The sequence below is a fragment of the Salmo salar genome, chromosome ssa11 (assembly GCF_905237065.1).
Source record: "Salmo salar chromosome ssa11, Ssal_v3.1, whole genome shotgun sequence".
NCBI classification, from domain to species: Eukaryota; Metazoa; Chordata; class Actinopteri; order Salmoniformes; family Salmonidae; genus Salmo; species Salmo salar.
This window is the reverse complement of record NC_059452.1, coordinates 47,360,566-47,381,347: the sequence shown is the minus strand read 5'-3', so window position 1 is coordinate 47,381,347 and position 20,782 is coordinate 47,360,566. Positions and strand designations below refer to the sequence as shown.

At 46.8% G+C, this 20,782-nt stretch overlaps 1 protein-coding gene across 1 annotated transcript in view; it reads right to left on the bottom strand.

Moving 5' to 3' along the window:
- Positions 1-19,130, bottom strand: part of otog (otogelin) — a 108,997-nt gene extending 89,867 nt beyond the window's left edge. The window contains exons 1-11 of the mRNA XM_045688871.1: positions 19,045-19,130; positions 15,390-15,529; positions 14,004-14,102; positions 13,609-13,766; positions 12,287-12,408; positions 7,231-7,439; positions 6,725-6,855; positions 2,231-2,337; positions 1,499-1,608; positions 1,062-1,187; positions 321-419 (exon numbers count right to left, since the gene is read on the bottom strand). Coding sequence (XP_045544827.1) covers positions 321-419; positions 1,062-1,187; positions 1,499-1,608; positions 2,231-2,337; positions 6,725-6,855; positions 7,231-7,439; positions 12,287-12,408; positions 13,609-13,766; positions 14,004-14,102; positions 15,390-15,529; positions 19,045-19,130 — 1,387 coding nt within the window. The remainder of the gene's footprint in view (positions 1-320; positions 420-1,061; positions 1,188-1,498; positions 1,609-2,230; positions 2,338-6,724; positions 6,856-7,230; positions 7,440-12,286; positions 12,409-13,608; positions 13,767-14,003; positions 14,103-15,389; positions 15,530-19,044) is intronic.
- Between the last annotated feature and the right edge of the window lie 1,652 nt (positions 19,131-20,782).

Sequence of the window (20,782 nt, the reverse complement as noted above, 5' to 3'; positions counted from 1 at the left end):
ATAGATAGATAGATAGATAGATAGATAGATAGATAGATAGATAGATAGATGATAATGAGATGAGATGAGATGATAGAGAGATGAGATCATAGAGAGATGACAGAGAGATGAGATGATAGAGAGATGAGATGATAGAGAGATGATAGAGAGATGAAATAATAGAAAGATGAGATCATAGAGAGATGATAGAGAGATGAGATCATAGAGAGATGATAGAGAGATGAGATCATAGAGAGATGAGATCATAGAGAGATGATAGAGAGATCATAGAGAGATGATAGAGAGATGAGATGATAGAGAGATGTCCTACCAGTTGTTACACTCCTCCTGAACGGTCTGTCCGGAGGGGTAGACCATGCCATGGTATTCACAGGGACAGTCTGAGGCCTTCACACAACTTCCCTCCTCATAGATCAGGTCTGGGAGAGAGACATTCAGACAGAGAGAGGAATAGGAGACAGACAGAGAATTCAGTTGGTCTAGACATTGAGAGATGGGTTGGAATATGGGTCTCTAATATGTCTAATTCAGGGAGAGAGGATATGGGGAGAGTGTGGAAGAAAGATGGTTTGTAAAGTGTTAATAAGTAGATTTTACACCTTTAGAATTAATGTTTTAACTCGTTAATTGAAATTAACCAATTAGTTATAACTGTTTATTAATGATTCAGAATCTATCTACAAACAAAATTACTAACGGTATAAAAACTACTTCTAAACTCTTTCCAACCCCTTTATAAAGTATTCAAAATGCAAAAAAAAGAGTGTGCGCTGCTTTGGAATCACGTATGAAGACAAAGAGAGGTGCTCATGGGAGAACGGGAATAACAAACAAACCAAATTGCAGCTGTGTAAAAGCATCATACTTCAAAAACAAACTGAAGTACTCTCTCTCGTGGAAAAGTTAAAAAGCCTTTATTTTAGCGGCTATTCCATATTCAAAAATAAAAACGAACCAACGTGCTGGGCTCACAGGCCTTCTTCATGTCGCAGTAACTTTAATGTAAAGTATTACAAAGTAAAAACAGTAACAGTAATCAACAACATGACCATAAATCTCACCATCAGGGCAGTAGCATCCGTCTAGACACTGCAGCTTGTTGTCGATACACATTCTGTCCACGTTACAGGACACAGGGCAGCAGGTGATGCACTCCTTATACTGCAGACCTGGAGGACACGGCATCGCTGAGGAACACAGGAAGTGACACCTTGAGACAGGATGTAACATCACAAGACAGGAAGTGACATCGCGGGACATGAAGTGACATCACGAGACAGGAAGTAACATTAAAAATGTTTGACATTAAATTTGTCTTGGGGTTTGTTTCGTGTAATTACTTACCATGTGTACCTTGAAGGAATAATATATATATTTTTTTTTTTGGGGGGGGGGGGCAACAAGCCAACTGAAACAACACATATTTATTTACACTAAAACTAACTACAGTGGATCCTGCATGCGGGTATGGGTAAATAACGGTATGAAGAGTACCTACCACACTGTGGAATGTGAGTCCTCCAGTCCTTCAGTGGGTGGTCGGCGTGGGCACAGGCCCGGGCATACTCCGTGAACACCTGGCATACCACATCACCGTTGGGACCCGACCTTCATTCAGGGCAAGATAAAACAGAATACAACTCTTTCACTGAAGAGAAGCCAAAGACAGGTAGGCAGGAAGAAGGGATGTTCCCTGATGTTTAGAAGCATCCATATCGCTGTTTTCATCACGTACAAAATTGATTATAGAAATGTTCCTAGTTGGAGAATTTGTAGACTAGTCATTACTAACAGACAGGTCGTTGTAGACTAGTTATTACTAACAGACAGAGGTCGTTGTAGACTAGTTATTACTAACAGACAGGTCGTTGTAGACTAGTTATTACTAACAGACAGAGGTCGTTGTAGACTAGTTATTACTAACAGAGAGGTCGTTGTAGACTAGTTATTACTAAAGACAGGTCGTTGTAGGCTAGTTATTACTAACAGAGAGGTCGTTGTAGACTAGTTATTACTAAAGACAGGTCGTTGTAGGCTAGTTATTACTAACAGACAGGTCGTTGTAGACTAGTTATTACTAACAGACAGAGGTCGTTGTAGACTAGTTATTACTAACAGACAGGTCGTTGTAGACTAGTTATTACTAGTAGACTAGTTATTACTAACAGACAGGTCGTTGTAGACTAGTTATTACTAACAGACAGGTCGTTGGAGACTAGTTTTTACTTACAGACAGAGGTCGTTGGAGCAGCTAGCCATGTAAGACAGAGGACTGACAAACTCATGACAGCCTGCAAAAGGTTCCTCCAGAAGCATTGCACACACCTCCTCCACTTTCTGTCACGGTGAAAACAAAGTAAGCACAAGGTCCAAGTTTACCTCACACAAACCCAGAACAGGAAATGAATCACACAAACCCAGAACAGGATAATAATCACACAAACCCAGAACAGGAAATGAATCACACAAACCCAGAACAGGATAATAAAGAACACACACAGAGTTAGAGTAGCTATTTTGAGGAGAATTAAATCTAAAAAGTGTGAAAGATTCAAAAATGTCCTTTTGAAATGATTGTGGTCCCTCAGGTAGAGACTGAGAACCACTGGTCCAAGCAGAGACTTGGCAGTTAGCAGCACCATAGATGTCTCCTAAACTCAATCACCACCTGTATGTGAGGGTTAAGGTCAGGGTTATTCCCCACCTGTATGTGAGGGTAAAGGTCAGGGTTATTCCCCACCTGTATGTGAGGGTAAAGGTCAGGGTTATTCACCACCTGTATGTGAGGGTTAAGGTCAGGGTTATTCACCACCTGTATGTGAGGGTTAAGGTCAGGGTTATTCACCACCTGTATGTGAGGGTTAAGGTCAGGGTTATTCACCACCTGTATGTGAGGGTTAAGGTCAGGGTTATTCCCCACCTGTATGTGAGGGTTAAGGTCAGGGTTATTCACCACCTGTATGTGAGAGTTAAGGTCAGGGTTATTCACCACCTGTATGTGAGGGTAAAGGTCAGGGTCAGGGTTATTCACCACCTACCTGTATGTGAGGATTAAGGTCAGGGTTATTCACCACCTACCTCTATGTGAGGGTTAAGGTCAGGGTTATTCACCACCTACCTGTATGTGAGGGTTAAGGTCAGGGTTATTCACCACCTACCTCTATGTGAGGGTTAAGGTCAGGGTTATTCACCACCTGTATGTGAGGGTTAAGGTCAGGGTTATTCACCACCTGTATGTGAGGGTAAAGGTCAGGGTTATTCACCACCTGTATGTGAGGGTAAAGGTCAGGGTTATTCACCACCTGTATGTGAGGGTTAAGGTCAGGGTTATTCACCACCTGTATGTGAGGGTAAAGGTCAGGGTTATTCACCACCTGTATGTGAGGGTAAAGGTCAGGGTCAGGGTTATTCACCACCTGTATGTGAGGGTTAAGGTCAGGGTTATTCCCCACCTGTATGTGAGGGTTAAGGTCAGGGTTATTCACCACCTGTATGTGAGAGTAAAGGTCAGGGTTATTCCCCACCTGTATGTGAGGGTTAAGGTCAGGGTTATTCACCACCTGTATGTGAGGGTAAAGGTCAGGGTTATTCACCACCTGTATGTGAGGGTTAAGGTCAGGGTTATTCACCACCTGTATGTGAGGGTTAAGGTCAGGGTTATTCCCCACCCGTATGTGAGGGTTAAGGTCAGGGTTATTCACCACCTGTATGTGAGGGTTAAGGTCAGGGTTATTCCCCACCTGTATGTGAGGGTTAAGGTCAGGGTTATTCACCACCTGTATGTGAGAGTTAAGGTCAGGGTTATTCACCACCTGTATGTGAGGGTAAAGGTCAGGGTTATTCACCACCTGTATGTGAGGGTAAAGGTCAGGGTTATTCACCACCTGTATGTGAGGGTTAAGGTCAGGGTTATTCACCACCTGTATGTGAGGGTAAAGGTCAGGGTTATTCACCACCTGTATGTGAGGGTAAAGGTCAGGGTTATTCACCACCTGTATGTGAGGGTAAAGTTCAGGGTTATTCACCACCTGTATGTGAGGGTTAAGGTCAGCGTTATTCACCACCTGTATGTGAGGGTTAAGGTCAGGGTTATTCACCACCTACCTCTATGTGAGGGTTAAGGTCAGGGTTATTCACCACCTGTATGTGAGGGTTAAGGTCAGGGTTATTCCCCACCTGTATGTGAGGGTTAAGGTCAGGATTATTCACCACCTGTATGTGAGGGTTAAGGTCAGGGTTTTTCACCACCTGTATGTGAGGGTTAAGGTCAGGGTTATTCCCCACCTGTATGTGAGGGTTAAGGTCAGGGTTATTCCCCACCTGTATGTGAGGGTTAAGGTCAGGGTCATTCACCACCTGTATGTGAGGGTTAAGGTCAGGGTTACTCACCAGTAGTATGTGTGGGTCAGGGTTACTCACCAGTAGTATGTGTGGGGTAGGGTTACTCACCAGTAGTATGTGTGGGTCAGGGTTACTCACCAGTAGTATGTGTGGGTCAGGGTTACTCACCAGTAGTATGTGTGGGTCAGGGTTACTCACCAGTAGTATGTGTGTCAGGGTTACTCACCAGTAGTATGTGTGGGTCAGGGTTACTCACCAGTAGTATGTGGGTCAGGGTTACTCACCAGTAGTATGTGTGGGTCAGGGTTACTCACCAGTAGTATGTGGGTCAGGGTTACTCACCAGTAGTATGTGTGGGGTAGGGTTACTCACCAGTAGTATGTGTGTGTCAGGGTTACTCACCAGTAGTATGTGGGTCAGGGTTACTCACCAGTAGTATGTGTGGGGTAGGGTTACTCACCAGTAGTATGTGTGGGTCAGGGTTACTCACCAGTAGTATGTGTGGGTCAGGGTTACTCACCAGTAGTACGTGGGTCAGGGTTACTCACCAGTAGTATGTGTGGATTAGGGTTACTCACCAGTAGTATGTGTGGGTTAGGGTTACTCACCAGTAGTATGTGTGGGTCAGGGTTACTCACCAGTAGTATGTGGGTCAGGGTTACTCACCAGTAGTATGTGGGTCAGGGTTACTCACCAGTAGTATGTGTGGGTCAGGGTTACTCACCAGTAGTATGTGTGGGTCAGGGTTACTCACCAGTAGTATGTGTGTCAGGGTTACTCACCAGTAGTATGTGTGGGTCAGGGTTACTCACCAGTAGTATGTGTGGGTCAGGGTTACTCACCAGTAGTATGTGTGGGTCAGGGTTACTCACCAGTAGTATGTGTGGGTAGGGTTACTCACCAGTAGTATGTGTGGGTCAGGGTTACTCACCAGTAGTATGTGTGGGTCAGGGTTACTCACCAGTAGTATGTGTGGGGTAGGGTTACTCACCAGTAGTATGTGTGGGGTAGGGTTACTCACCAGTAGTATGTGTGGAGTAGGGTTACTCACCAGTAGTATGTGTGGGTCAGGGTTACTCACCAGTAGTATGTGTGGGTCAGGGTTACTCACCAGTAGTATGTGTGGGGTAGGGTTACTCACCAGTAGTATGTGTGGGGTAGGGTTACTCACCAGTAGTATGTGTGGGTCAGGGTTACTCACCAGTAGTATGTGTGGGTCAGGGTTACTCACCAGTAGTATGTGTGGGTCAGGGTTACTCACCAGTAGTATGTGTGTCAGGGTTACTCACCAGTAGTATGTGTGGGTCAGGGTTACTCACCAGTAGTATGTGGGTCAGGGTTACTCACCAGTAGTATGTGTGGGTCAGGGTTACTCACCAGTAGTATGTGGGTCAGGGTTACTCACCAGTAGTATGTGTGGGGTAGGGTTACTCACCAGTAGTATGTGTGTGTCAGGGTTACTCACCAGTAGTATGTGGGTCAGGGTTACTCACCAGTAGTATGTGTGGGGTAGGGTTACTCACCAGTAGTATGTGTGGGTCAGGGTTACTCACCAGTAGTATGTGTGGGTCAGGGTTACTCACCAGTAGTACGTGGGTCAGGGTTACTCACCAGTAGTATGTGTGGATTAGGGTTACTCACCAGTAGTATGTGTGGGTTAGGGTTACTCACCAGTAGTATGTGTGGGTCAGGGTTACTCACCAGTAGTATGTGGGTCAGGGTTACTCACCAGTAGTATGTGGGTCAGGGTTACTCACCAGTAGTATGTGTGGGTCAGGGTTACTCACCAGTAGTATGTGTGGGTCAGGGTTACTCACCAGTAGTATGTGTGTCAGGGTTACTCACCAGTAGTATGTGTGGGTCAGGGTTACTCACCAGTAGTATGTGTGGGTCAGGGTTACTCACCAGTAGTATGTGTGGGTCAGGGTTACTCACCAGTAGTATGTGTGGGTTAGGGTTACTCACCAGTAGTATGTGTGGGTCAGGGTTACTCACCAGTAGTATGTGTGGGTCAGGGTTACTCACCAGTAGTATGTGTGGGGTAGGGTTACTCACCAGTAGTATGTGTGGGGTAGGGTTACTCACCAGTAGTATGTGTGGGGTAGGGTTACTCACCAGTAGTATGTGTGGGTCAGGGTTACTCACCAGTAGTATGTGTGGGTCAGGGTTACTCACCAGTAGTATGTGTGGGGTAGGGTTACTCACCAGTAGTATGTGTGGGGTAGGGTTACTCACCAGTAGTATGTGTGGGGTAGGGTTACTCACCAGTAGTATGTGTGGGTCAGGGTTACTCACCAGTAGTATGTGTGGGTCAGGGTTACTCACCAGTAGTATGTGTGTCAGGGTTACTCACCAGTAGTATGTGTGGGTCAGGGTTACTCACCAGTAGTATGTGTGGGTCACATGAGGCGCAGGGCGAGGGGAACATGGAGGGCACCATGGGACACCTGACCTGGTGAGGCTCCTCCTCCACCCAGCTGTTCCCAAACATGGACAGGTCCTCCGTCACCACATCTGTATGGGAAGACAGGAGGAGCACCGCAGAACGTTACCACCATTACAGTACAGTGCTTCAGTCCTCTCTGGCAAGGTTTTGTTCCAGCCCTACTTCTAACACACCTGATTGTAGCCATAAGGTGTTCTTCAGGACCTTGATCAACTGAATCAGGTGTGTTACAGCAGAGATGGAGCAAAAGCTTGCACTGCACCCCTATGAGCTTTCCAAAGGGAGGGGCCACCATTACTGGAACTGACCTGTGACTGTCCTCCCTTTTTCTGTTCTTACCGTAGCTGGTCTTCAGTCCCTCCTCTACTGTTCTCTCTGTCTCTGTTCTTACCGTAGCTGGTCTTCAGTCCCTCCTCTACTGTTCTCTCTGTCTCTGTTCTTACCGTAGCTGGTCTTCAGGTCGTCCTGTACGTCAGCGTTGAAGTTGCCACACAGACCGCAGGTCCTGCCCACCCACTCTGGGCTCAGCTTGATGTAGACAGAGCCACTGTGTCCGTCCCAGGCCAGGGTGAAGCCATGTTGCTGGGTCACCAAGACATAGCGGGAGATCCTCTCCAGCTCCACGTCATGGATGTGGTGAGGCAGCTGAACACTGCATGGGGGGAGAAGGAGAGAAGGAGGAGAGGAGGATGGGAGGAGGAGAGGAGGACGGGAGGAGGAGAGGAGGAGGCGAGAAGGATGGGAGGAGGAGAGGAGGACGGGAGGCGGAGGAGAGGATGACAGGACGAGGAGAGGAGAGGAGGAGGACGGGAGCAGGAGAGAAGGTGGAGAGAAGGATGGGAGGAGGAGAGAAGGATGGGAGGAGGAGAGGAGGACGGGAGGCAGAGGAGAGGAGGGCGGGACGAGGAGAGGAGGAGAGGAGGATGGGAGAAGGAGAGAAGGAGGGGAGGATGACGGGGGGAGGAGAGGAGGACGAAAGGAGGAGAGAAGGAGGGGAGGAGGAGAGGAGGAGGAGGAGAGGAGGAGAGAAGGAGGAGAGGTGGATGGGAGGAGGAGAGAAGGACGGGAGGAGGAGAGAAGGAGGAGAGGAGGACGGGAGGAAGAGGAGAGGAGGACGGGAGGAGGAGGAGAGGAGGACAGGAGCAGGAGAGAAGGTGGAGAGACGGATGGGAGGAGATGAGAAGGATGGGAGGGGAAGAGGAGGACGGGAGGCAGAGGAGAGGAGGGCGGGACGAGGAGAGGAGGAGAGGAGGATGGGAGAAGGAGAGAAGGAGGGGAGGATGACGGGGGGAGGAGAGGAGGACGAAAGGAGGAGAGAAGGAGGGGAGGAGGAGAGGAGGAGGAGGAGAGGAGGAGAGAAGGAGGAGAGGAGGATGGGAGGAGGAGAGAAGGACGGGAGGAGGAGAGAAGGAGGAGAGGAGGACGGGAGGAGGAGGAGAGGAGGACAGACGGAGGAGGAGAGGAGAGGAGGACGGGAGGAGGAGAGGAGAGGAGGACGGGAGGAGGAGAGAAGGAGGAGAGGAGGACGGGAGGAGAGGAGAGGAGGACGGGAGGAGGAGAGAAGGAGGAGAGGAGGACGGGAGGAGGAGAGGAGAGGAGGACGGGAGAAGGAGGAGAGGAGGACGGGAGGAGGAGAGAAGGAGGAGAGGAGGACGGGAGGAGGAGGAGAGGAGGACAGGAGGAGGAGGAGAGGAGAGGAGGATGGGAGGAGGAGAGGAGAGGAGGACGGGAGGAGGAGAGAAGGAGGAGAGGAGGACGGGAGGAGGAGAGGAGGATGGAGGAGAGGAGAGGAGGACGGGGAAGAGGAGAGAAGGAGGAGAGGAGGACGGGAGGAGGAGAGGAGAGGAGGACGGGAGGAGGAGGAGAGGAGGACGGGAGGAGGAGAGAAGGAGGAGAGGAGGACGGGAGGAGGAGGAGGAGAGGAGGAGGAGAGAAGGACGGGAGGAGGAGAGAAGGAGGAGAGGAGGACGGGAGGAGGAGGAGGAGGAGGAGGAGAGGAGGAGGAGAGGAGAGGTCAGATAAGTCAACCAGGTTCTCTAAGTGTCTACAGTCGTGGCCAAAAGTTTTGAGAATGACACAAATATTAATTTTCACAGTCTGCTGCCTCAGTGTCTTTAGATATTTTTGTCAGATGTTACTATGGAATACTGAAGTATAATTACAAGCATTTCATAAGTGTCAAAGGCTTTTATTGACAATTACATGAAGTTGATGCAAAGAGTCAATATTTGCAGTGTTGACCCTTCTTTTTCAAGACCTCTGCAATCCTCCCTGGCATGCTGTCAATTAACTTCTGGGCCACATCTTGACTGATGGCAGCCCATTCTTGCACAATCAATGCTTGGAGTTTGTCAGAATATGTGGGTTTTTGTTTGTCCACCTGCCTCTTGAGGATTGACCACAAGTTCTCAATAGGATGAAGATCTGGGGAGTTTCCTGGCCATGGACCCAAAATATAATTGTTTTGTTCCCAGAGCCACTTAGTTATCACTTTTGCCTTATGGCAAGGTGATCCATCATGCTGGAAAAGATATTGTTCATCACCAAACTGTTCCTGGATGGTTGGGAGAAGTTGCTCTCGGAGGATATGTTGGTACCATTCTTTATTCATGGCTGTGTTCTTAGGCAAAATTGTGAGTGAGCCCACTCCCTTGGCTGAGAAGCAACCCCACACATGAATGGTCTCAGGATGCTTTACTGTTGGCATGACACAGGACTGATGGTAGCGCTCACCTTGTCTTCTCCAGACAGGCTTTTTTCCAGAAGCCCCAAACAATCGGAAAAAGGATTCATCAGAGAAAATTACTTTACCCCAGTCCTCAGCAGTCCAATCCCTGTACCTTTTGCAGAATATTTTTATTTTTTACCTTTATTTAACTAGGCAAGTCAGTTAAGAACAAATTCTTATTTTCAATGATGGCCTAGGAACAGTGGGTTAACTGCCTTGTTCAGGGGCAGAACGATAGATTTTTACCTTGTCAGCTCGGGGATTCAATCTTGCAACCTTTCGGTTACAAGTCCAACACTCTAACCACTAGGCTACCTGCCGCCCAGTCTGTCCCTGATGTTTTTCCTGGAGAGAAGTGGCTTCTTTGCTGCCCTTCTTGACACCGGGCCATCCTCCAAAAGTCTTCGCCTCACTGTGCATGCAGATGCACTCACACCTGCCTGCTGCCATTCCTGAGCAAGCTCTGTACTGGTGGTGCCCCGATCCCGCAGCTGAATCAACTTTAGGAGACAGTCCTGGTGCTTGCTGGACTTTCTTGGGCGCCCTGAAGCCTTCTTCACAACAATTGAACCGCTCTCCTTGAAGTTCTTGATGATCCGATAAATCGTTGATTTAGGTGCAATCGTACTGGCAGCAATATCCTTGCCTGTGAAGCCCTTTTTGTGCAAAGCAATGATGATGGCATGTGTTTCCTTGCAGGTAACCATGGATGACAGAGGAAGAACAATGAATGATTACAAGCACCACACTCCTTTTGAAGATTCCAGTCTGTTATAGAACTCAATCAGCATGACAGAGTGATTTCCAGCCTTGTCCTCGTCAACACTCACACCTGTGATAATGAGAGAATCACTGACATGATGTCAGCTGGTCCTTTTGTGGCAGGGCTGAAATGCAGTGGAAATGTTTTTTGGTGATTCAGTTCATTTGCATGGCAAAGAGGGACTTTGCAATTAATTGCAATTCATCTGATCACTCTTCGTAACATTCTGGAGTATATGCAAATTGCCATCATACAAACTGAGGCAGCAGACTTTGTGAAAATTAGTATTTGTGTCATTCTCAAAACTTTTGGCCACGACTATAGGTTTTTCATTCACTCTTTTTCTGGACCTCAATTAGTTGAGATAGACCAAGGGTTGGACGCCTGAAAGCCTGCACACCCAGTACCTCTCTTCCAGTCTGAGTCAGGACCAAGACCGGGAGGGGGGCGAGGGGTCCGAGACCAAGTTGTCACCGTTTCTGTTCGATTTAATTGTTGTTTCCTTTGGTTACCACTGGAGGGCACCCTTATCTAGGTTCCAGGTTACCCTGATCATAACTTATTGGTTTCACCTGCGGTTAATTACCTTCTCTGTGCACCTGGCTGCCTTGCTATTTAGGTTCCTCTGTTGGCCTGCATCTGTGCTTAGGGCTCATGTTTTGTTTAGTGTACTCTTGCCTTGTTTTCTGTCAAGACTTTAAGTAAAAGATCTGGATGTATCCTTATCTCTACTTGCTGTGTTTCTCTGCGCCTGGGTTCGAGTTCGTACTAGCATTATTGTACCACAAGTCAAGACTGAGACCAGAACAATGCAAGTCCAATTCAAGACCACGGTTGTAAATGTGTCAAATCACCATAATAACAGGAACTCAAAATGTCCAGTATTTCTGTGTTCATATTTCAGAAGAACAAATGGATTCTTTAGATATTCAGAATGGTGATGAAATGGATGCGCAGGATAAACAGAGAGACACTCTACACATAATCACTAACCCAAACAGATCTCTAATAGATAAAAAGGCTTAAGTATGTTCCAACTTCCCCCGGTCTCCCCTAACTAAATAGAGAAACAATATCCCCTATTCTTATCTACCAGCCAATCAAGGAAATCCTGACCAGCATCACAAAGTTTGAGGATATTCTTCAACAAAAGTAAAGGACAGTAATGTTACGAGTAAAGTAGAAAGCCCAAGCAGGTTTCAATAGTCGATAAGATATTGTTTCATGAAAGGAGTGTGGATATCTGGCCTGGTGAAGCGGTTTTACGGGCTGACTGAATGACAGCTGCTAATTATTTCATTTTCACTCCGCTGGCCCCAGACTCACTACAACACTGCCTGAGTTACATAGACACAACGGAGACCAGACTCACTACAACACTGCCTGAGTTACATAGACACAACGGCGACCAGACTCACTACAACACTGCCTGAGTTACATAGACACAACGGAGACCAGACTCACTACAACACTGCCTGAGTTACATAGACACAACGGAGACCAGACTCACTACAACACTGCCTGAGTTACATAGACACAACGGAGACCAGACTCACTACAACACTGCCTGAGTTACATAGACACAACGGAGACCAGACTCACTACAACACTGCCTGAGTTACATAGACACAACGGAGACCAGACTCACTACAACACTGCCTGAGTTACATAGACACAACGGAGACCAGACTCACTACAACACTGCCTGAGTTACATAGACACAACGGAGACCAGACTCACTACAACACTGCCTGAGTTACATAGACACAACGGAGACCAGACTCACTACAACACTGCCTGAGTTACATAGACACAACGGAGACCAGACTCACTACAACACTGCCTGAGTTACATAGACACAACGGAGACCAGACTCACTACAACACTGCCTGAGTTACATAGACACAACGGAGAACTCTTCATTTACATCTGCTTATGAAACATTTATTAAACAGACCTGTGATCAATCAATCAACCAATCAATGAGTCGATCAAATCAATCGATTACCTCTGTCCCTTGAAGGTAACTTTGGACCTGTGCAACCTGATCTCTCCTTCCCAGGGCAGGAAGAGACTAACTGACCGCGTGCAGGAGTAGGGAGACGAGCCGCAGTCTGGGTCATTGTGGACCTGTAAAATCAACAGAATAGACTATTTATTCATTTAGAAAACATTTTAGTTAGTTAGTTAATAATAACAAATAAGTAAATACAATAAATAAATACAGAGACATTTAGATCAATGACATTGCTTTCGTACACAAAACATGAACCGAGAAACAAGTGACCAGAGCAAACAAGACCAACAGTTGTAAATCCCCAGGGCATTCCCAAATCATATGAAAAAATGTGCCAGGAGCCCCCCTGAGGGCACAGTCAGCAATTTGGGGATTGTCTAGCTTTCATCTTGAATGGTTAGTGTGGTGTGCAGTTAAACTTTACGAGGTTGCTCGATTCAGTTCATATGTTGGACCAAACTCTGGTCCATCAGGTCACAGTACTACACATGGAGAGGTCTCTCGTCCATGAGGCACGGGAAGGGATTGGTTTATTAGTCATTTTAAGCAGCAGATAATTGAATTTCGAGACCAGTCCCTGTTTACTACTATGAATAACTAATGAGTGGATTGGATGGATAGACCGTTGTGGCCCCCCAGGGGACTCCATATGCACACAAAACGGAACGCAGCTAGAAGTCAAAGAAAAAGGAAGTTCCAGGTAAAGCTGTTTCTTATTCTAGTTTTCTCCTGGAGCGACTTCCTCTCGGTTACTCAGCTTGTTTCAGGAACAAAGTCAAGGTTTGTTGCGGACGGTTGAGATGCATTGTGGGTAATTGCTGTAGCCTAACGGTAATTGACATAAATTAGTCTAGTAATGAGAAGGCTTTCAGTTAATCTTCAGAGCAAATATTACCCTGAGGCCAAGACTGTACTCTTCTACTCTAAGACTGTACTGAGAGCCGATAACCCTTAGAAACACTGTGAGATGAAGAGCAGCTCTGGGAAATGATACATTTCATACAAAGCGCTCACTGTTGAAGCCAAGTTGGGTCTACTATATCAAGTCATAGTCTCTACTTTCCTTTGAAGTCAAGTTGAGCCTTCCATATCAAGCCATACTCCCCACTTTCCTTTAAAGCCAAGTTGAGCCTTCCATATCAAGCCATACTCCCCACTTTCCTTTAAAGCCAAGTTGAGCCTTCCATATCAAGCCATACTCCCCACTTTCCTTTCCAACCCTGTATTCTTTATACACCTACTAGACCAGATATGGATCTGTGATATGCTGCTGAGAGTCATGCTCTATGTTGATTAACATGCAGCAGCATTACCTGTATGAGAATGCTGGCCTGGCTGGTGTCTTCACAGTCTCTCAGCAGAGTGTAGGTACATCTCCCAGGAAAGTGATAGTACAGCCCATCAAACGTCTCGTAGTTATACTGGCCCCACGACCGACACGTCATCTCCCTCTCAAATCCTGGGTTAGGAACTGGACAGACAGACAGACAGACAGACAGACAGACAGACAGACAGACAGACAGACAGACAGACAGACAGACAGACAGACAGACAGACAGACAGACAGACAGACAGACAGTTGGAGGGTGAATGGGGAATGTGTTGGTAGAACAGTCCATACAATTCCCAATTTATGCTGTCTGTCATCCCCCCACTTCCACCATCTATACCCCACTCCAGATGAAGCTCTGAATAGAAGACAGTTAACCTGTTTGGCATCGTGTTCCAGTAGCTTGGTATAAACTGCAGTCACATGACTCAGGATGGACACACTGACCTCCATTCAGACAAGGAAACAAACAGGGATCTGAAACACAGTCACATTCAGTATCATACAAATGTTATTCACCTTTATACCAAATACACTAACTCTACAGAGAGTTTTATTTCCATGAAGATATTGAAGATTATTTGATGAATTCTCTAATGATAGCAATATAAATTCCTTCTTAACCAAATATATAAACAATCCCACAGTAGAATGAAACCAGCGTTGTGCTGTACCACATGCTGTGTTGCCTGTTCAAGATCAAATACCTGGGAAGTCACAACTTTCCATGACGGCAGCTTTGGAGAAAGTCCCCACCTCCACCTTCCTCCCTCCCCCTCCATTCTTCCCTTTCTCCTCCTCTTCTTCTCCTTCATCTTCTACCCCACCTTTATGTCAGTTCTTCTTCTACCTGACCTTTATGTCAGTTCTTCTTCTACCTGACCTTTATGTCAGTTCTTCTTCTACCTGACCTTTATGTCAGTTCTTCTTCTACCTGACCTTTATGTCAGTTCTTCTTCTACCTGACCTTTATGTCAGTTCTTCTTCTACCTGACCTTTATGTCAGTTCTTCTTCCACCTGACCTTTATGTCAGTTCTTCTTCTACCTGACCTTTATGTCAGTTCTTCTTCTACCTGACCTTTATGTCAGTTCTTCTTCTACCTGACCTTTATGTCAGTTCTTCTTCTACCTGACCTTTATGTCAGTTCTTCTTCTACCTGACCTTTATGTCAGTTCTTCCTCTACCTGACCTTTATGTCAGTTCTTCTTCTACCTGACCTTTATGTCAGTTCTTCTTCTACCTGACCTTTATGTCAGTTCTTCTTCTACCTGACCTTTATGTCAGTTCTTCCTCTACCTGACCTTTATGTCAGTTCTTCCTCCACCTGACCTTTATGTCAGAGCTAAGCCTGAGTGGCTAGCACCAATAGCTGCAGCTCCTAATGTTGCCCTGGCAACATATGGCCAGTGGTCTGAGGAGGGAGGGAAAGAGGGACAGATGGAGAGTGGTGGTAGGACCTGACCCTGTTAACCTGTTAACCCAGCCGTATTAAAAACGTACACATTAGAGATCCCCTTAGACTAAGCTGGGCTGGACGAAAGGGGCTCCGCCTCACCTCTCTTAGTGTCTGTTGTAGAGAGGTGACTCAGGCCAGACAGAGGGGTAATTGTTCTTGGAAAGGATGGGAAGTTTGGGAGAGGGATGTTAACCCTACACAGTTAGACTCTAACATCCTACGGGTGTTCACACAATCTCTTCTGTCCATAAATGGCTTTTCCCACCAAACATATAGTAGCCTACCTGTTGGCCTACGCAGGCCTACTGATGACCTCAGAGCTTCCTTTGAGTCTGAAGATGAATCGACTACAGTTGTGTTGAAGTAGTGGACTGAAGATCTGCCAACTGAAGATGGCTTGATGGATGATAGGTGGAGGGACGAAGAGTTGGATGAAGATGAGTGAACTGAGGAGACATTGGTTGACGTGTTGGCTAGTGATGCATTTGCTGATGATACATTGGTTGACGTGTTGGCTAGTGATGCATTGGCTGATGATACATTGGCTGCTAATGTATCTGCAGTTCTATGAAGTTCCTATGGGGAAAGATTGAAAAGAAAGAACAAGTAAATACAATACAATTATCTTCAACATGCACTCAGAAGAGACAATCATTTCATCCTAGCCGTATGAGCCTGTCCTGACTTGACCAGAGTCCTGCTTGCCAGACCCAGCAGCTGTTTGAAAGAGTCTAGTCCTGACCAAATATATTAAATGTTATCATTTACATATGGAGTGTCTAGTCAGTGTTTGAGAGAGTGAAGAATGGGTTATTCCCAGCAAACCAAAACTAAGCTCTTTGTAACAGAAACTGATTCGCTTTAATTAACAGTGTTAAAGTTTCCTGAGTTTAATAACGAATACAGTGAAGCCTCGATCATCTGGAGAAGCTTGCCATGCTCTCAGGTGACAGATTTAATACTGAGTTGATTAAATGTTTGACATCGAAACGTTTTATAGTACAATTATACGTTTTGGTCTCACAAAATTCCAATAAGATTTACAGTAGGCTACATTCATGCCAAATCAGAGTCTGGAGTGATATGATAAAGAGATACAAAATTCCAGGTAGAAGAATTCTAGAATGAGTAGAAGGGCTGAGAGAACTTTGGCTTCAAATCGATAATCTAAAATGATATGATAAAGAGTTAAAGAATTCCAGGTAAGCAGAATCCTCATGACTAGAGGTGAGAGAAGAGAACTGTCATCCACCCACAATAACAACTACAGAGCACTACACTCTTATAGAAAAAAAGGCTATTGAGAGGTTATTTGAAGTGAGCAATAGTAAAATCTATGCAGTGGTGGAATAAGTACCCAATTGTAATACTTGAGTAAAAGTAAAGATAGTATTTGGTTTTAAGTATACTTAAGTATCAAAAGTAAATGTAATTGCTAAAATATACATGAGTATTAAAAGTAAAAGTATAAATATTTTCTAATTTCTTATATTAAGCAAACCAGACGGCATAATTTTATTTTGTTTATACAGATAGCCAGGGGCACACTCCAACACTCAGGCATCATTTATGAATGAAGCATTTGTGTTAGTGAACTTAACAATTTTCCGGTCCTGCTAGCCATTAAAAATGTAAGGAGTACTTTTGGGTGTCAGGGAAAATGTATGGAGTAAAAAAGTACATGATTTCCTTTAGGAATGTAGTGAAGTAAAAGTAAAAGTTGTAAAATATATATATACAGTAAAAAGTACAGATACTCCAAAAAAACGACTTAAGTAGTACTTTAAAGTATTTTCACTTAAGTACTTGACACCACTGAATCTGAGTAGCACTGTTTCTACTCAAAGAGCAGTTGTCTTGGAGATAGTTTTCTTTAGGTATTATGCTGTCTGAATGGTTGTAAAGAACTTTCTTGCTAAAGGGGTAGTGGATGTTGCTGTCACGTTGCGACTCCCTAACCAGGCTCTAAGTGTTGGGTGTTCTCCCACTTGAGTTAGACCACAATATGACAGAGTTTGGTCACTCTAGACAGGTTTGCGCCTGGGCTGGAAGGCAGTTAGATTTGGGTATGTCATTTTAGGTGGAAATTGAAAAAAAAGGGTCTGATCCTTAAGAGGTTTTAACAGTTTAAGAATGATCAAAGTTAGTCAGGGAAGGAGTCAGTCTGTCCTTTCTGCCCCAGAATGTGGCGTTCCCTCCTATAAATTCTAACCCAGTCGCTGTAGATGCAGCACATAGGCTTATTATTCCACCCTGGAACTCAGGACTCCACCACCTGTGTTACCAATCCTCCACCTCTACCCGGTCCCCAGCCTCAGCTTCTACCCAGCCTCCACCTCTACCCCATCCCCAGCCTCAGCTTCTACCCAGCCTCCACCTCTACCCCATCCCCAGCCTCAGCTTCTACCCAGCCTCCACCTCTACCCCACCCCCAGCCTCAGCTTCTACCCATTCTCCACCTCTACCCCGTCTCCAGCCTCAGCTTCTACCCAGCCTCCACCTCTACCCCATCCCCAGACTCAGCTTCTACCCAGCCTCCACCTCTACCCCGTCCCCAGGCTCAGCTTCTCCCCAGATCCACCTCTACCCCATCCCCAGCCTCAGCTTCTACCCAGCCTCCACCTCTACCCCATCGCCAGCCTCAGCTTCTACCCAGCCTCAACCTCTACCCCATCCCCAGCCTCAGCTTCTACCCAGCCTCCACCTCTACCTCGTCCCCAGCCTCAGCTTCTACCCAGTCTCCACCTCTACCCTGTCCCCAGCCTCAGCTTCTACCCAGCCTCCATCTCTACCCCATCGCCAGCCTCAGCTTCTACCCAGCCTCCACCTCTACCCCGTCCCCAGCCTCAGCTTCTACCCAGCCTCAGCTTCTACCCAGCCTCCACCTCTACCCAGCCTCAGTCTCCACCTCAGCTTCTACCCAGCCTCCACCTCTACCCCATCCCCAGCCTCAGCTTCTCCCCAGCCTTCACCTCTACCCCGTCCCCAGCCTCAGCTTCCACCCAGCCTCCACCTCTACCCCATCCCCAGCCTCAGCTTCTACCCAGCCCCTACCTCTACCCCATCCCCAGCCTCAGCTTCTACCCAGCCTCCACCTCCACCCCGTCGCCAGCCTCAGCTTCTACCCAGCTTCCACCTCTACCCCGTCGCCAGACTCAGCTTCTACCCAGACTCCACCTCTACCCCATCCCCAGCCTCAGCTTCTACCCAGCCTCCACCTCTACCCCACCCCAGCCTCAGCTTCTACCCAGCCTTCACCTCTACCCCGTCCCCAGCCTCAGCTTCTCCCCAGCCTCCACCTCTACCCCACCCCCAGCCTCAGCTTCTACCCAGCCTCCACCTCTACCCCACCCCCAGCCTCAGCTTCTACCCAGCCTCCACCTCTATCCCATTCCCAGCCTCAGCTTCTACCCAGCCTTCACCTCTACCCCGTCTCCAGCCTCAGCTTCTACCCAGCCTCCACCTCTACCCCATCCCCAGACTCAGCTTCTACCCAGCCTCCACCTCTACCCCATCCCCAGCCTCAGCTTCTACCCAGCCTCCACCTCTACCCCATAGCCAGCCTCAGCTTCTACCCAGCCTCAACCTCTACCCCATCCCCAGCCTCAGCTTCTCCCCAGCCTCCACCTCTACCCTGTCCCCAGCCTCAGCTTCTCCCCAGCCTCCACCTCTACCCCATCCCCAGCCTCAGCTTCTACCCAGCCTCCACCTCTACCCCATCCCCAGCCTCAGCTTCTACCCAGCCTCCACCTCTACCCCATCCCCAGCCTCAGCTTCTACCCAGCCTCCACCTCTATCCCATCCCCAGCCTCAGCTTCTACCCAGCCTCCACCTCTACCCCGTCTCCAGCCTCAGCTTCTCCCCAGCCCCCACCTCTACCCCATCCCCAGACTCAGCTTCTACCCAGCCTCCACCTCTACCCCGTCCCCAGCCTCAGCTTCTACCTAGCCTCCACCTCTACCCCGTCCCCAGTCTCAGCTTCTCCCCAGCCTCCACCTCTACACCATCCCGACTCAGCTTCTCCCCAGCCTCAGCCCCAGCCTCCATCTCTACCCCTATCCCCAAATCCAGCCTCCACCCCATCCCTATCCCCAGCTCCAGCCTCCACCTCTACCCCAGCCCCAGCTTCTACCCAGCCTCATTCCCAGCCCAGACACCTGAGCCCTCCAACCTCTGCTTTCATCTCCCAGACCAGACCAGACCAGACCAGGGACAAAGGCACAGAGAGAGAGGAGAGAGGAGAGAGGAGAGAGGAGAGAGGAGGGAGGAGAGAGGAGAGAGGAGAGAGGAGAGAGGAGAGAGGAGGGGCTGAGCTGCGTCTGCATTATTAACCATTGATTATTAGGACCGTCATTGTGAACAGAGAGCTGAGTGAGAATTACTGATCGTACAACAGCAGATGTATCTGTCCCTTTGTAATGACTCTCAACAACATGCAGTTATCATGTTGCACCTCAATGATGGAACACGTAATGTCAGCAAACTGAAACAATGCTGATTAGGACAGGAACTACAGATTATAGAACAGATAGAACTGCTGCATGTTAGGCTCTTGGGATGTAGCTGGGTTTGGATTGAAAAGAAATGGTCTTTAGGACCAAGGGACAGTATGAGACCTGTGTGACCCCAGCTAGTGTGAGTTTTCTACATTGTTTACTAACCTATATAGAAGCCTAAACTATGGTTTCTCACAGAGAAACACTGTTATGGAAGATATTTTCTAATGGGAGTAGTTTGCAGATATGGGTAAGACATCTTGTGCCTCTAATGAAGTGTACAGATCATGAACAAATTGCATGCGTTTTGTTCTACTTGACCATAGGTACACTACTAATGTTACAACGTAAAGAAATGCAATTTTATATAAAACAAACAGGTAATACATATAGAAACATATTTTAACATATTTCCTCCAATTTAATCTAATGCACAGACACTACAAAACGAGCTTGGGGTCTTTATGTACTGAAAGAAATCCAGGTATAAGTTCTGTATTTTTCTGGGAATGAAAAGCTCAGGGTCATGAGTTGTGATTTCTGGTGTCTGTGCCTGACATATTTAACGTGCTCTATCAATGCTGCGTTTCAAAACAGCGGCTCCGCTCTCCTACCTGTCCTCTTTGGGAAGCGGTATCCCATTTCGCCAGCATTATACTGCTGCTTTTGCTGTTGGGAGAAAGAGAGAACAAGGAAAGGTTTGTTCCTAGCAGGTAATCAGCACTTGTGTTGGTCAGGAAAAAGAACCACTGCGCAAAAAGACTAGGACCTTTTCTCTGACATCAACAGAATACGAGGCTGAAAATGACTACTGTGTGACTACAACTCAGACAATAAACACAACACTCAATACATTCGCAATGAAAATCATCTTCAAAAATGACAGTGTAATAACGTCTTCATATAACATAATAATAATACATCATTTTACAAATGAATGATACATGATTTATGAAACTCACTTAACATGCCAGTGTGTTATATTCACCGCGTCTATGCCCCACGAAATATGCGCTGAAATAAATGAGTAAAACAATTAAGGGAAGTGATGAGTGATCAAAATGATTAAAAGGAAAAATAAAACATTTCTGAATAAATCAATAATACGAAATCAGAATATCAGAATGTGACAACAATCACCGACAAAGTACAGTTCTACACATATAACAGGTGCGCAAAAATAGCGTCCATAGTAGTGAATTA